The sequence below is a fragment of the Helicoverpa armigera genome, chromosome 2 (genome assembly GCF_030705265.1).
Source record: "Helicoverpa armigera isolate CAAS_96S chromosome 2, ASM3070526v1, whole genome shotgun sequence".
Classification (NCBI taxonomy): domain Eukaryota; kingdom Metazoa; phylum Arthropoda; class Insecta; order Lepidoptera; family Noctuidae; genus Helicoverpa; species Helicoverpa armigera.
In genome coordinates this window covers 11325355-11340569 of record NC_087121.1, presented here as the reverse complement: position 1 = coordinate 11340569, position 15215 = coordinate 11325355, and the positions used below count along the sequence as shown (strand labels likewise).

The 15215-nt window shown below is 38.0% G+C and overlaps 2 protein-coding genes across 2 annotated transcripts in view; both read left to right on the top strand.

Annotated features, from left to right (window-relative positions):
• The window catches only part of LOC110379007 (galactokinase), a 95018-nt gene that overhangs the window by 20732 nt on the left and 59071 nt on the right, over nucleotides 1-15215 (top strand). The window lies entirely within an intron of this gene.
• Nucleotides 341-11741, top strand: LOC110378249 (acylamino-acid-releasing enzyme). Its single transcript, XM_064039880.1, has 15 exons — nucleotides 341-487; nucleotides 1743-1797; nucleotides 2196-2407; nucleotides 2781-2947; nucleotides 3257-3405; nucleotides 3730-3867; nucleotides 4822-4951; nucleotides 5371-5504; nucleotides 6006-6183; nucleotides 7383-7501; nucleotides 8126-8273; nucleotides 8917-9051; nucleotides 9530-9827; nucleotides 10698-10907; nucleotides 11310-11741. Exons 2-15 carry the CDS (start codon nucleotides 1777-1779, stop codon nucleotides 11410-11412), a joined length of 2142 nt encoding a protein of 713 aa, XP_063895950.1. The 5' UTR covers nucleotides 341-487; nucleotides 1743-1776; the 3' UTR covers nucleotides 11413-11741.

The following is a 15215-nucleotide window of genomic DNA, read 5'->3' as shown; positions in this document are numbered from 1 at the left end:
TGCCCATAGGGCAGGCTAAAGTCTTTCGACCATACTGCCTAGTCTTTCGTAGGTCAACCGGTAATCAGACAGTGACAGAAAGGGGAAGTTGACAGACATAGACTATACGATCTATTATAATAAAACTTTATGGGCTTTCAAGACTTAGCTCAAAAGCAAAAGAAAAATATTATTAAAGTAATGGGTTCTTTAAGTATGTTCATAGTTTATTGTATTATTATATTTTTTATTATTTAAATGATGGCGTGCTTTTTAATGGACTAAAGTCCTGTATGTTCAAATAACAATAACAAAATTGAATGTCATTAAAAAAATCAAAATAACGTCATTCATTGTTTATGGATGCCGCCTAACCTAGAGTCAGCTGATGTTTATTTTTACAAAAAAATCACGAAATATTCAATAAATTAATCAGATTCTTGTTGCTCTAATATCAGCTACACAACGGTCCCTTTAGTGCAGCCACACAAATTTCTGACAGTGTAAGGTGAGGCAAATTTTAAATTATTTCTGTACTACCTGTTTCTTGCGGCTTTACCCGCATCCCGGGGGAAATTCTTCTCGTATCTGGATAAAATATACTCGGAGATAGAGATAAGCTTCTTAAGAGTAAGCGAATTCCTATGATCGGTTCAGTACTTTCGGAGCATAAGACAAACGAATATTTTTTGTTTTGTAGGTACCTAATATTAGCTTAAGTTTTGTTTTGCCATCCATACCCATTCAAGATTATCACCCTAAGACAGCCCACTGAGCAAGAGATATTTGCCAAATCCGGGTAAGTTTCTATAAAACGATCATGAAATAAATCCAAAGTATTATCCCATCATGTTCCACAGAGGTTGAAGAAGTTCAGGATTCCAGGATTATTCAAAAAAGTTACCTAACTGATGGTCCTGGATGTTAGCAGTGTTAGCACCCATAACACAAGCTAATAAATAGCTTTCCAAGGGGCTAACCAACTGTGTGTTGCAATATTTATTTTATTTATATTTCATGCTTGTTTTTATCTTATCTCACTGTGTAATTTTGTGTTTGGTGAATTGTACGTATATGAAATTAATAGTCGTATTTGACTTTGTCATTTTCTAAGTCCTTATTGCTTTATAGGAACTGGACTTAAAAATGTCTGATTCCTGTGTGCTGTTTAAACCCAGGATTTTTTCTCTATACCCAATTTTATCTTTACTGGTTCAGCTATTTTATGGAGGTCTATTAAATAAATGTACATATGCATACTATTGTTTTTGATCATGAGTTCAGACACTTACACTGTTTAATTTTGTAAATAAAAAGTTGTCAAAAATATTTTGGGTCACCTTCAAATAACTCAGTCAATCCTTGAAATGAAATTTCAATGAACTGCATAAAATTAATTTACATTTTCTTTCATTTAAATAATAATTGATTGTAAATATTTTTATGATAAGTTTGTTTTGTTATTATATTTTAATTATTTCGATAAAATCAATAGCTTTGTTAGAGTTATTATATTATGCTTTGTTATATTAGAAAAATATGATCAGCATGCTGTATCTAACAATCGAATCGTTATTTAGTTAGTACAGGGTTAAAAAAAATATGCTTTCAATCAAATACTGAATTGATTTTTAATTTACCGTTAAAAGAGTGCAGGACACAAAAATCATAAGGCAAAGTATAATGCATTCACTAGTTTTACATAAATATGTTATTTATATGCGCAGTGTAAAGCCCTATTAAATATTTAATGTTCTTTGCAGATAACGTCGCGTTCAGTGTGCCTTACAGGCTGTTATGTGGAAAATGTCTTCACAGGTAAATTGTGATTTTTTATAATTACAATCATTTCTTCAATTAATTAATTAAAATAATAAATGATTGAATTTCAATGAAAAGTGCAATAAGCAAGGTTCTTTGCAAAATGATTCTTACTAACAAAAATGACTTATCATTTATTCTCTTAATCAATTATTAAAAACTAGCTGGTTTCAACAGCGTCCCTTGAAAACTACTATCCTAGCCTAGCCAGGATAAAATATAGCCTATGTTACTCGGGAAGATTATAGCTTTCCAACAGTGGAAGAATTTTTTAAAATCTCATAGATATGGTTCAATAGTTTTGGTAGGGTACAAAGAAACAAAAAATTGTTTTGTCTTTATTATATTAATATAGATCTGTTATGTATATTAAATTATTATTTATCAAACCTCAGCTGGAAACCATAGTTGCCGCCTACAAAACGTTGACAAAGATCCCGTCTCTAACCGGTGGGAAGCTCAACAATGCTGCTAATAAGGTGACAGCTAAGTGGTCTGTTCGCAACTTGGATAAAGGCAAGAACACGTCATATGCTACCTCGTACACCTTGGACAGTGAACTTTATGTTACCGATGAAAGTGATTTTGGAACTGATATTAGCAATGAGTAAGTAACTAGTACTGTTTTTTAAAATAATTATATATTTATTACATAAGAAAAGGTGTATTGAAAGTAGTTGTATTAAAACTCTTCAGTAAAAAAAACCTTCATCCGATTTACTATGACTGTATGTGTTGGAAAACAGATTAACATGAAACTAAATATAAAAATAAGTTGTGGCCTTAACTAAAGTGGCTGAATATGACTAGAATTCACTGAAGTTTGATACTTTAAGGATTAGATTTTATCAACTTGAAATAATCAAATGACCCACCAATTTCCTTTTATAGCCCTTTCTGTACCAGAGACTCATACAATCGAGCAACCCTGACAAGCATTAAATAGAATACCCTTCATTAGTACTTTATTATCTTTTCAGAATTCTATCAGCCATATCCCCCCGTGAGAACTATAAAGCAATAATCCGTGAAGAGAAAAACGGCAAGGATGCCAAGAAACAATATCTGGAGGTGTGGAACACCAACACTTTGTCTCAGAGCGTGGATCTCACGGCCTTGGATATACATGGAGATGTTTATGCTGACTGTAAGTAGGTCGACTATTGAATCCACCTTTTTGGTAGCTGGCTGGTTGCTGGAAGAATTTGAATTTAGAATTTGAGGTCTTTATTTATTTATTGAACTGTTCCTATAGAGATATTTTTTTTCTTTTTGGGTTCTATAAAATTAATTGAGTTTTGAAAGTCACAGAATAATTTTGTTTTTTTTTTTTGTTTCATTATATTTTTTCAGGTAATTATGTGCATTTTGCATTAAAATGTTTGCAATGTAAATAATTCTTGATGCCTTATATGTAGTAGTAGTATACTTATGTAACATGAAACTTTTCTTGCAGCGGAATTTGGCAGTCTGGACTGGTCTCCCGATGAAAAAGCATTAGTGTATGTTGCGGAAAAGAAATTGCCTAAATTCGAGCCCTATATTAAGAGGAAAGCCGAAGAAAAACCCAAGCTGGATGGCAGCGGAGAAACTGCGCCTAGAAAGGTAAACGTGATACCTAAACATTGTAACCATATTATAATAGGTACCTAAAATGTAATGATTGAATGTTTTCAGTAAGCCTAACATTGTCTTTTATGGCCTTTTATTTCGCGTTTACATTTTTGAGAATATATACATGGCCGTTTTTATGCTGTTGCGCCCCTTGGCCCCCTGGGGCGCATTGAGTAAAGTCAGTCATTTATTGCCTCGCGCAAGGGCAATAATGTTTTATTCATACATTTTGACGGTTTGCAGCCAAATTCAAACCAACAAAGCTGCTCCACCAGGATGGTGGATGATGTTAAATATGTGTTATGTATGTTTTAGGGCGAAGAGTTTTTATACAGACAAGACTGGGGCGAGCAGCTGGTAGGCAAGCACCTGTCCGTCGTGGTGGTGTTCAAGCTCGCCACGGAGACCTTCACCGTGCTGTCCGGTATACCGGACGGCATGTGTCCCGGACAGGTGAGTGTGTAGTACATATACAGACAAGACTGGGGCGAGCAGCTGGTAGGCAAGCACCTGTCCGTCGTGGTGGTGTTCAAGCTCGCCACGGAGACCTTCACCGTGCTGTCCGGTATACCGGACGGCATGTGTCCCGGACAGGTGAGTGTGTAGTACATATACAGACAAGACTGGGGCGAGCAGCTGGTAGGCAAGCACCTGTCCGTCGTGGTGGTGTTCAAGCTCGCCACGGAGACCTTCACCGTGCTGTCCGGTATACCGGACGGCATGTGTCCCGGACAGGTGAGTGTGTAGTACATATACAGACAAGACTGGGGCGAGCAGCTGGTAGGCAAGCACCTGTCCGTCGTGGTGGTGTTCAAGCTCGCCACGGAGACCTTCACCGTGCTGTCCGGTATACCGGACGGCATGTGTCCCGGACAGGTGAGTGTGTAGTACATATACAGACAAGACTGGGGCGAGCAGCTGGTAGGCAAGCACCTGTCCGTCGTGGTGGTGTTCAAGCTCGCCACGGAGACCTTCACCGTGCTGTCCGGTATACCGGACGGCATGTGTCCCGGACAGGTGAGTGTGTGAATACTTCATTAGAATTTTTTGGTAAGACTTTTGTTGAAACTGGCCACTGCAACTGATCACTGCAAAGAAGGAAATATGGTAGAAGGAATGTATGTGAAAGACACGTCAGGACCGTCGTGTCTTTAAAAGCACAAAGATTACTTCTTTGTGTATTATAAAAGACCCTAAGTACCTAAATTGCCACGATTTTATTTTGTACATGCCACGATGTTTTCACTTAATTTATATATAACTCTGACCGTTATTGAAAAAAAAAGTTATGTATATTGGACTTTTCAAGTCTTGATTCTTGGTGTATTTTTGTCCTCTTTTATTTCCATTTTAATTGTTCATCTTCACATGACTTACTGACGCCATATTTTTGTCTCCATACCCCAGGTGCGTTTCTCCCCGGACGGTAACAGCGTGGTGGGCGTGGTATGGGAGACGGAGCCGCGACGCCTCGGCCTCATATTCTGTACCAATAGGCCCAGTTATATCTTTGAGTGCACGCTCGATGGGGCTTTCAGTAAGTCATAGAATATTTATTTGCATTTCAAAATGTTTTAATAGATGTTGAAGAGGATTTAAGCTAGGGACAATGAATAGTTGTCAATTATGGCTTGGTAGGGCACAGCAAAATACAAAATTATGATTGCATATTATTTATATTTATATATTTTAACGATTTACTGTTACTCGCGGTTTCACTCGCGTCCCTTGTGAACTACTTCCTCCAACCGCATGAAATATAGCCTATGTCACCCAGGAGCTTTCCAATAGTATTTTTTTTCAAATCTACAGGAATGGTAAATCGAGTAAATACCATTATGTCCCTGTATACTACTAGAATATCACCTTGAGTAAAACAAAAATTGTACTCTACATATATTTTTTGCAACATATCTACTTCTAGTTCAACATCACATCAATTACGCTTACTTTCAGGAAAGCTAAGCGGTGACGGTTTAGCAGTTCGCTCACCGAGACTAAGTCCTACCGGCGACTTGGTCTGGTTACAGCGTGAAGCGGGCGGACCGCATCATGCCTGCCACCAACTTGTTATCATGAAGAAGAATACTGTAAGTTATACTAAAACTATGCCCTAGAATATAATATGTAGTTGTATTGCTTACTTAAGATTTAACAGGGCTGGCATTTTCTAAAGGTAAAAACTCTTAATAAAAGTAAAAAAAATAATCTCATCTAGTTACCTGTTATCTGTGCTCTGGGGTATGTGTATATACCTTTCTGAAAAATCATTATGTTTGTTGGTAAAAACCATAGTCAACCAGAGATCAACCAAAGAAACTGTGAATGGATTGTGTAAAAACTGACGAGACTGAAAAAGCCCGAGTTTTCTCTGTACCTTGTATATTATCTATGCAAATAATAAACTTAGGTTTTTACTTTTGGCTTGAATGACAAGGAATGACGGAACCGTAAAGTTTACAGGCCAAATCAGGACCAGAAATCTGTTTTTTAAATCGTATAAAATGAAAAGTAAAATTATTTCCATAGATACACACAAAAAGAAATACTAATTATTTATTCATTTAATTTAAAAAAATGCTTAATTTCAGAACACAATCACCACACTCATAGATATCATAGACGCAGAAATAAAGACAGTGAACGGCTACAGTTTCACCGGGCTGTACTGTCAGTCGCTGCCGCACAAGTGCTTCAGTGCTGACGGCAAGCGCCTCGTGCTGTCCACGCAGCACCACGCTGAGATACGAGCCTATGTCCTTCATATAGGTAAGCTAGCTGCCTAGACATTTCCTTAGCCAGTTGCAGCTGAGAGCCAGTGTTTTATAAGGATCGTCCGTCTATCTGATCTCCTCAACCCAGTTACCCGGGCAACCCAATATACCTTGGTCACTGTTGAGAAGCTACACTATCCCCGGTGACATAGGCTATATTTTATCCGACTGCGGGAAGTAGTTCCCCTGGGCGCTGGAATAGCAAATAAAGACAGAGAACGGCTACAGTTTCACCGGGCTGTACTGTCAGTCGCTGCCGCAGAAGTGCTTCAGTGCTGACGGCAAGCGCCTCGTGCTGTCCACGCAGCACCACGCTGAGATACGAGCCTATGTCCTTCATATAGGTAAGCTAGCTGCCTAGTCATTTCCTTAACCAGTTGCAGCTGAGAGCCAGTGTTTTACATGGAGCGAAAGCCAATCTGAACTCCTCGAAGCAGTAATAGTTGTCGAAGTTAATGGCGGTTCGCAAATCGCAACTAGCCTCCGAGAAAAGCTTTGCGTTTATACCTATCGTGCACCTCCCACACCGCGGATACTTAGAATATTACAATATTTACTGTGCATGACACAGAAAAGCAATACACTTTTAGAAAAAAAATTTGCTTGACTTCGAAATCACTGAAATGGAAAAAATAAAATTTAATAAACAGCAGTTACTTCTAGAGACATATATCGGGTGTGTCGTTCACAATCACATTAAATCCTATCGCATATACTTTATGATATTCTATGACGAATTGTAAAAAAAATAACCAAATCCATTCAGTGGTTTAACCACAGGAGTCATTTTTCGTTTTTATAATTTACAACATCATGTGTAAAGCAGAGATAAAGTTAGGAGTATCGAATGTTTTGACCAGTTGACAGATGTCAGTTTTCAAGGGAGAATTTCAGTTGTTTGTAATGTCTGCCTTTTATATGGTGTTCTAATTTTCACACATTTTTATTCTATTTACTTTGTTTGAAAAAATCATTTTTTTATTTTTACGTATTTTTCTCTTTTGTTTGTATTAATCGACATATATTAACCAGTATATTAACGCATTTCATTTAATGTGATTGTGAACGACACACCCGATATATTTTTCCAGTATTTTAAGTCTTTTTCTACTTCTCTCCATATACCTAATTCACAATATTCGCCATGTACAATGTTTTTTTTTTCTATATCTACATGTAATGTTTGTCTCTCAGAATCTGGCAGCATAACGGACATATCGAACAACAGAAGCAGCCCCTACTCCACCAGCGTGGTGGACGTGCGCAGTGACGTCATACTCGTGGCTTGTTCCAGTCTCGTCACTCCGGGACAGGTGAGCTGTAGAAATAGCTTTGGAGATTTTCTTGTATAGAAAATAAATATTAGGCAAGATAAATTGATTTTTAAATAAACTACATGTTGAGTATTGCATGGCATTTTTGATAAGGTAGAAGTATATATAAGTTGGAAACAAGCACATAGGGAGAAAAAATAGGCGAAGATGTCCAAGGCAGGTCAGGAGCCTTCTTTTAGAACATTTACTTACGGTGGGAGTGACCAAAACGCTAAGTTACGAGTAAACGCGTTCCGGTTATTTCACACATCTGTCGAAAATTTTTAGTTGCCCCAAAAAATGGGCCAGTCCCTTCCGAACACCCGCATTTTAACGAGCTACTTTCTTAGGAGATTTTCTGTTACGACATCTCCGTCCGTCATTTTGTCGTACGTGAAAACAAGCAACAGTCGGCGCGCGCGAATGTCGTGGGTTTCACATATCCCATACGTTGACCGTAGACCCGCGAGCCGTGCGCTACTGTCACGAACGGCCGGCTTTAGGAGATTGTGATCTATCATATTAATATTACTTTATAGACAAGACTTGACAAAGATTAACATGCTTCAATATTCACTGTTGACTGTTAACACTGTTGTAATATTATTATTCTATGTTACCCAGCTATACATAGCCCGCCTACCAGCGGCCGGCAGCGAGGCGGCCACATCGTGGTCTCGAGTCACGTGCAACTGCGACGCCACCGCGCCCGTCGCCGCAGCACGAGTTCGATACCTGCAGCTGCAGCACACTAACTCCACGGATAGCGTCAGTGAGTGAATATTGTACTACTATCATCATCAGATGACTATCATCATCAGATTACTATTATGATCAGATGGCTATCATGATCAGATTACTAACATTGTCAGATGACTATCAGCATCAGATTTCTATCATGTCAGATTACTATCATTGTCAGATGACTATCATCGTCAGATGCAATCATCATCAGATTACTATCATCATTAGATTACTATCATCATCAGCTGTTTTGTCGTCCCACTGCGGGGCCCAGGCCTGTACCTACTCACACAGAGAAAGACTGGGATTTCAAACTTTTAGTCCAAGACTCTTTGAGATGTTTTGCTCCACCTTTAATCAGTCATGCAGTCGATACGGGCTGGCAAATTCGTACGCGACACTCCTATGGTCAATGACACATGCCATCTTTACAGTAGCGCACATAAGCCGCATGTGGCCGTTGGCAGCCCTTGCGCGTCCAAGGTCGCGATAGTGTCTGCCAATTTATAGACTCGACAAATGACTATCATTTGTTTCATAGATCATTGACAGTCGTTAATGGATTTCAAATATAGAATGTAAATGTGAAATCGTTTGTATTAGAAAGTTTAACCGATTTTTTGTGCTACCGAGACTCGAGACGGAAAATAAAAAATATTATTTTGTTACAGATTCGTTTTCGGCCATATACATGGCTCCTAATATTGACAACAAGCAGTTCCCTCTTATCGTGTGGCCGCACGGAGGACCCCACTCCAACTTCGTCAACGCATACTCTTTGGAAGCAGCTCTTTTCACCACCTTGGGTAAGTTGCGAAAATACTCAGATTTATTTAAAAAATAATTATTTAATCAAATGATGTGTGAATTCGAGTTTTCTCTCTTCCTTAGCATGTCACAAAAAAAATCATATGCAATATTTCCTTACATACTTCCGTCTGTAAAATATTGTGTACCTCCTAAATTCTGGCCAATCAAAGGCTTTGCGTCTCTCCAAGTAAACCCAGCTCGTAAGGCGTGGGGCAGGCCTCTGTGCGCTTTTTAGAACAACAGTAACGTCAGTCCAGAACTTCCCTATTTACGCGCCCAGATAATACCTATTTAAAGTCAATTGACAATGGGGTTATGTCATTCGATTGACTATTGACTAATTCAGCAAATATTTTGTGTCCCATTTTAACTGGGTGTTCCAAATTGAAACAGGTTAACATCGACATTTTCGTCCAGCAACCAACTATCATATTTTTACCTCAAACAAAAGTCAAAAAATCACCCAAATTTCAGGCTTCGCGTCCCTCCAAGTGAACTACCGGGGCTCAACAGGCGCGGGGCAGGCTTCTGTCAACTTCTTACTCAAACGCGTCGGTGAGGCTGACGTCAGTGACTGCAAATTAGCCACAGATTATGCAGTCCAGAACTTCCCTATAGACGCGACGAAATTGTGCCTAATGGGCGGTTCGCACGGAGGGTTTTTGGTGACGCATTTGAGTGGGCAGTACCCCGATTTGTATGCGGCGGTAGTTAGCAGGAACCCGGTGATAGATGTCGCTAGTATGTTTAATTCTACTGACATTGCTGATTGGTGAGTGATAGTTTTAAAACAATGTGCTTTTAAGAGTTTTTAAGTTATCAGGGGAAAATTAAACATTCATGTTTTGTTTGAATGCGAATATTGAACGTTATTTTGGATATGTAAACTTTGATTTGTGAAAACCTCACAGAGGCCTGCCCCTAGCCTTATGATATTAAAAATCTGCTCAATATAAAGGTTACCAGTATGTAGCAATACATTTTTCATCGCCAAATATCTTATTTTTTCTATCTCTCAATTGTCCTAACCAGGATTCGCATTAGCAAGAATAAACTACCGCGGATCAATAGGCCAAGGGGAGGCAAACGTCCGTTCTCTCCTAGGCCACATCGGCGACTACGACGTAAAAGATTGCTTGCTCACTCTAACCACCTTGCTAGAAAGAGATGAAAGGCTCTGTCCAAAGAATATATTTCTAAATGGAGGCAGCTATGGAGGTCTGATAGTGGCCCATTTGGCTGGGTTGTACCCTGATAGGTTCAATGCAGTTGTGATGAGAAATCCCCTGATAGATCTAGCCAGTAAAGCGAATTATGCCGATAATTATGATGGGTGAGTCAGTTTTATAAGGTTTTTGTAAAGTAGCGATGATGTGTCAAAAAAATCTTAAAATAATGTTCAATATTCGCTTTTAATTAAGTTGAAAATAAGTTGTTGATATATTTTTTTTTATTCTGGATTTATTTTGAATTTATTTACTATGTTTTTTTAGAATAACAAAATTGTTTTGTTATTTCTAGAATTTAGTCTTGTAAAAGCCAAATGGTCGAAAACGCCATTTTTTAAATTTATATTGTTAAAAATTGCTATGTTATAACTTCCATTTAAACTTAACCATTATATTGTTATACCATTAACCAGGTGCGCAGCCGAATCAGGTTTTGACTTCACGGAAAAGGGTCCAGTCTCTGAAGACCAGCTCCTCGCCATGAGACGGTGTTCCCCCATAGCTCATGTGCACAAAGTGAAGGCACCCACAGCTCTCATGTTGGGCAGCGGAGACAAGCGGGTGCCGCACTTCCAGGGCCTGGAGTACGCTAGGAGGCTGAAGGCCAATGGAGTGAAAACCAGGTAAAATATCCGTGGTTCCAAGTAGTTACTTGACAGTTATGTATGGGAAACGAGACTGAAGCTGGGAAGCATTTATGTAGTAGATTAACTGGATTATAACTTAAAAGAATCATCGTCATCGCTCTTATTTAATATTCTACTCCTAACTCTAGTCAAGCAGTCAATGATATATTAAGTCCAAGATTCCTAAGCGATGCTTTGTTTCAATACTGATCAACGGTGTCCAATAAGTGCATTGCTTGTTTTACAAAATCACATTAGAACTTGTCAGGTTCCCGGCAGGAATTGCAGTTGCAGTTTCCTTATGAAATCTCATGTTTACAATCTTTTATTTCAAATCCAGAATTGCGATGTCACTTGTTTTTTATATTCGGATGTTTTTATGATTTTTTTTTTCTACAGGATATACATGTACGATGACAATCACTCGTTGTCCTCGCCCGCCGCTGAAATGGACAACCTCATCAACGGTGCCCATTGGTTCATGGAACATTTGCAGTTATAGCTCATTGAAGACTCGAGTGAGAGCAAAGGTCTCGATTGTTAGCGATTAATCGGTTGTCTCGATGCCTAGGTATCGATTAATCAGCCATGAAGATTTAATCATTTTTTATATTTTTTCATTTTTATAAGCAATAGTATTTGTTAGGAAATACATTAATTGTTATATTAATATCTTTAATTACGAAAAATTTTAAATCGATGAATACTGGTGCTTATTGTCTACTCAGGGTACAGATAACTTACTGTAATAAGCAGGTTTATAAGGGAATAATACCCGTAAAAAATATATGTAATTTTTTACTTACCTGTTAATAAATCAGATATTTTGCAGTTTGTCTTTCATTTTTGGAAATGCTATGAACTTCATCAACAGACCAGATTAACAGATATTTAAACCTGGGATAGTTTTCATTCAACGATTTGATACGACAGGTACTTAATGCAACATAAAAATAAACTACCCTTATTAATAAATGCACCATGAGGCTCCGTCTAGATAAATCAATTGAAACGCTCGTGCAAATACACCATTCAACTCTTTCTTTGAAATTCGATAAAAAAACAAAAAAAAATACGAAACAAGTGACTTACGATAGCAGTAACGTAGTAAATAAAGTCTATCGAATATCAAGGGGCTTAAGGGAGCCAATATTATTGTAAAGGGTAGCTGAAATAGGGGTTGGATAGCAAATGGTACCGTTAAACAAAAGTGCCAATAAAAAGTAGTCAAATTACACGGCTAGGCACCTAATCACCCGTTTGATTGGGTTATAGTGAAAATTAAACAGTAGGTTAAGTACGTTTTGTCTTTAAAAGATACCTAACCGTTCACCGAGCCTGCTTTCCTTATTTCTCTTTGATTTTATTTCAAAATAGAGAATTTCTAAGGCCAAAACTCGGAAAAGTCTGAACAGATTTACATCCAATTTTATCAGGTTACAATGAATGTCATACTCTGAATATTATGTTATTTAGGTATAGATCCCTCCAACCAACGAATTAAGTCAGGTGCCCAAATCACCGCACTGGAGCACAGTGCGGTGATTTGGGCGCCTCATGAAGCGAAATACAGTGTCATGCTTGAACGAGTACAAAACAAGTTTACCAGACACTTGTATTTCAAACTTTATGGGATGTACCCATTTTACCCGCTGATGTATCCTACACTTTTTGTACTGGGTATGGTAGGGTACAATCAACTAAGAGTGCGCAGGGAATTTACACTCGCGGTGTATGCGGTAAAACTCCTGCGAGGTTTAGCGCACAACCCGGGTGTGCTGCGTCACCTGCAGCTGTGCGTGCCGGACAGGTACGTGTGGAGACGGCGGCGGCCGCCACTGCTGGCAGTGCCGGCAGCCAGAACCAATCTGCTGGCGAAGGCACCCTTCACCCGCACAATACGGGTATTAAATGAAGTGCATGCGCGGATAGATTTGTTTTCGTGCAATCTTAGGGAATTTGCAATAGTATTGTTAAATATTATTAGTTATAGTTATTAGGAGGTTTTATTATATTATTTTGTTGTAAATTTAGTGTTAATTTTTGTATAGTTATTTTGATTTCCAGTTTTGTTTTGTTTTGTTTTTGTATTAGATTTAAGTTAAATTTTATTATTTTTGTATGTGTGTAGGTATTGTGAACACCACTATCGAATTGGTAGTACACTGTAATGATAGTGTGTATGTTTTTAAATAAATAAATAAATAAATAAAAAATAAATAAATTTAGTGTACCAACACTGAAGGCGTAAAGCGCAGTAATTATTTTTTTCGAATTCAACTATAGCCATTTATGCGTATAGGTACCTACCAAAATGGAACCCTTCTAAACAAAGTTATACTACCGTAGGTATCTATCCTGTCCTGTGACGTTCCCACCCTCGCGTAACGGGACAGGTGACCAACATGTGCTGCAAACGCAAATGTCCACATGTTCCCGACATTTGTGACGTCATTCATTAGAATAAAGTGCCACTAAAGTTAAAACACTTGAAATTAATGTATCATTATCATTAGAGGGTGTTAGGTAATTTTATGAATGCTTTCAAGATGCATTAAAAAGGAATTCTTTCAGTTTAAGTACTGCATAGTTTGCGATTTTTCTAAATATGCTATGAATTTGAGAGAAATTCAACTTCGTGGATGCAAGGCTGTTTTCAACGGGATTTCAATTTAAATCACTCTTCAATTCGTTTCAAAGACCGGCCCGCATGGAATGCTTGCGACTTGCGATTGAATTTTATTCACCCTAATTATTTATAACCACAATTGCTAATTATTTACACAAAACCGAGACAAGAGCGTGACAAAATATAATGTTTATTTTTTACAAAAATATTTTCCCGCGTTTTTTACCCTCGCAGCGGCCATATTGTCAGGTGTAGTCGCCCACCGGAACATAGCCGTGCCAGTCGCCAGAGCGCTACCAAATTCATCCCTTATTATTAAAAAAAAAGTAATTGCAATGGGGTTTTAAGAATAAAAACTAATATTCAATCTAAAGGGAAAGTTTTTGAGTTGAAATTTGAATGCAACTGTTTCCTACTTTCTTTGTGTTCTCTGACGGATTGATAGACAACGGAAAAATAGGTAATTCTTTCTGGAATTGATTTCGCCAAGGGGTAGACAAGAAGCAATTACTTACCTATAGGTAAATAAGTTTAATTTTGTTTTTAACCCCCGACGCAAAAACGACGGGGTGTTATAAGTTTGACGTGTCTGTGTGTGTATGTGTGTGTGTGTGTGTGTGTGTGTGTGTGTGTGTGTGTATGTGGCATCGTAGCTCCCAAACGGATGATCCGATTGTAATGCGGTTTTTTTTGTTTAAAAGGTATGTCAGTCAGGAGTGTTCTTAGCTATGTTTGGTGGAAATCGGTTCAGGTCTTCAAGGTCATCAGCTCGTTTGCTAGATGTGATAGGAATGTTACACGCTCAGTTTAGTTGCACGTATATGTGGGATCTGAAATTTGAAACACTAATGTCTTTTGGAACCACTGAGCTGGTCTGCTGTTAGGGCACGAAGGTAGGAGACGTAACCCTGAACTGCCTCTTAGTAAACCCATCGAGTTTGGGCTCGTTGAATTTGTCTTGACGAGTTCTCTTCATGTTTCTGATTGACGAGAACCTGATGCTGGAAATGGGATGTGGCGGATGAAACCCTGGAATGCCGGAATGAAACGGATAAACCGATTTATATTTTTGCTGAAAATCTAGAATGTCCAAAGGTTAATCTTTATTGTTTCTCAATCTGTGCAATTCTCCCAGAGCCAGTTTGTCATGAGGATTGTTAAACAGCTTCCTTTGGCCGAGATAGCATATAGCGACCCCATCTTAAGATAAAATTAATTAAATGAAAGAAGGAAAAATTAAGGAGCTCCTTTAAAAAGCATGAAATAAAATTAAATTATAAATTTAAAAAAACCCCCGACCCAAAAAAAAGTACGAAACAATTATGACAAAAGGTTAAAAACGCTAAACTCTATAAAAAGCAAAAAATAACTTTTAACACTACGTAAACTAAATTTTGACGTGTCGGGGGACCGCTTTTTACCTTCATAAATACTTACATAAATCAAATGATACCTACCTAATTACAACATTCGTTTTAAAAAAAAAACATGTATCTAAAGTAATGAATTATAGCGGTCCCCCGACACGACAAAATTTAGTTTACGTAGTGTTAAAAGTTATTTTTTGCTTTTTATAGAGTTTAGCGTTTTTAACCTTTTGTCATAATTGTTTCGTACTTTTTTTTTTCGATGTTCGGATGTAGTTAACTGGGTACCTATATGGATTAGGTAGGCAC

Bases quoted from the DNA above. Each gene is read 5' to 3' on its own strand.
- LOC110378249 (XM_064039880.1), top strand. From the start codon at position 1,777: ATGTGGAAAATGTCTTCACAG. The intron at 9,828-10,697 runs GTGAGTGATAGT...ACCATTAACCAG, and splicing joins TCTACTGACATTGCTGATTG to GTGCGCAGCCGAATCAGGTT. The intron at 10,908-11,309 runs GTAAAATATCCG...TTTTTTCTACAG, and splicing joins GCCAATGGAGTGAAAACCAG to GATATACATGTACGATGACA.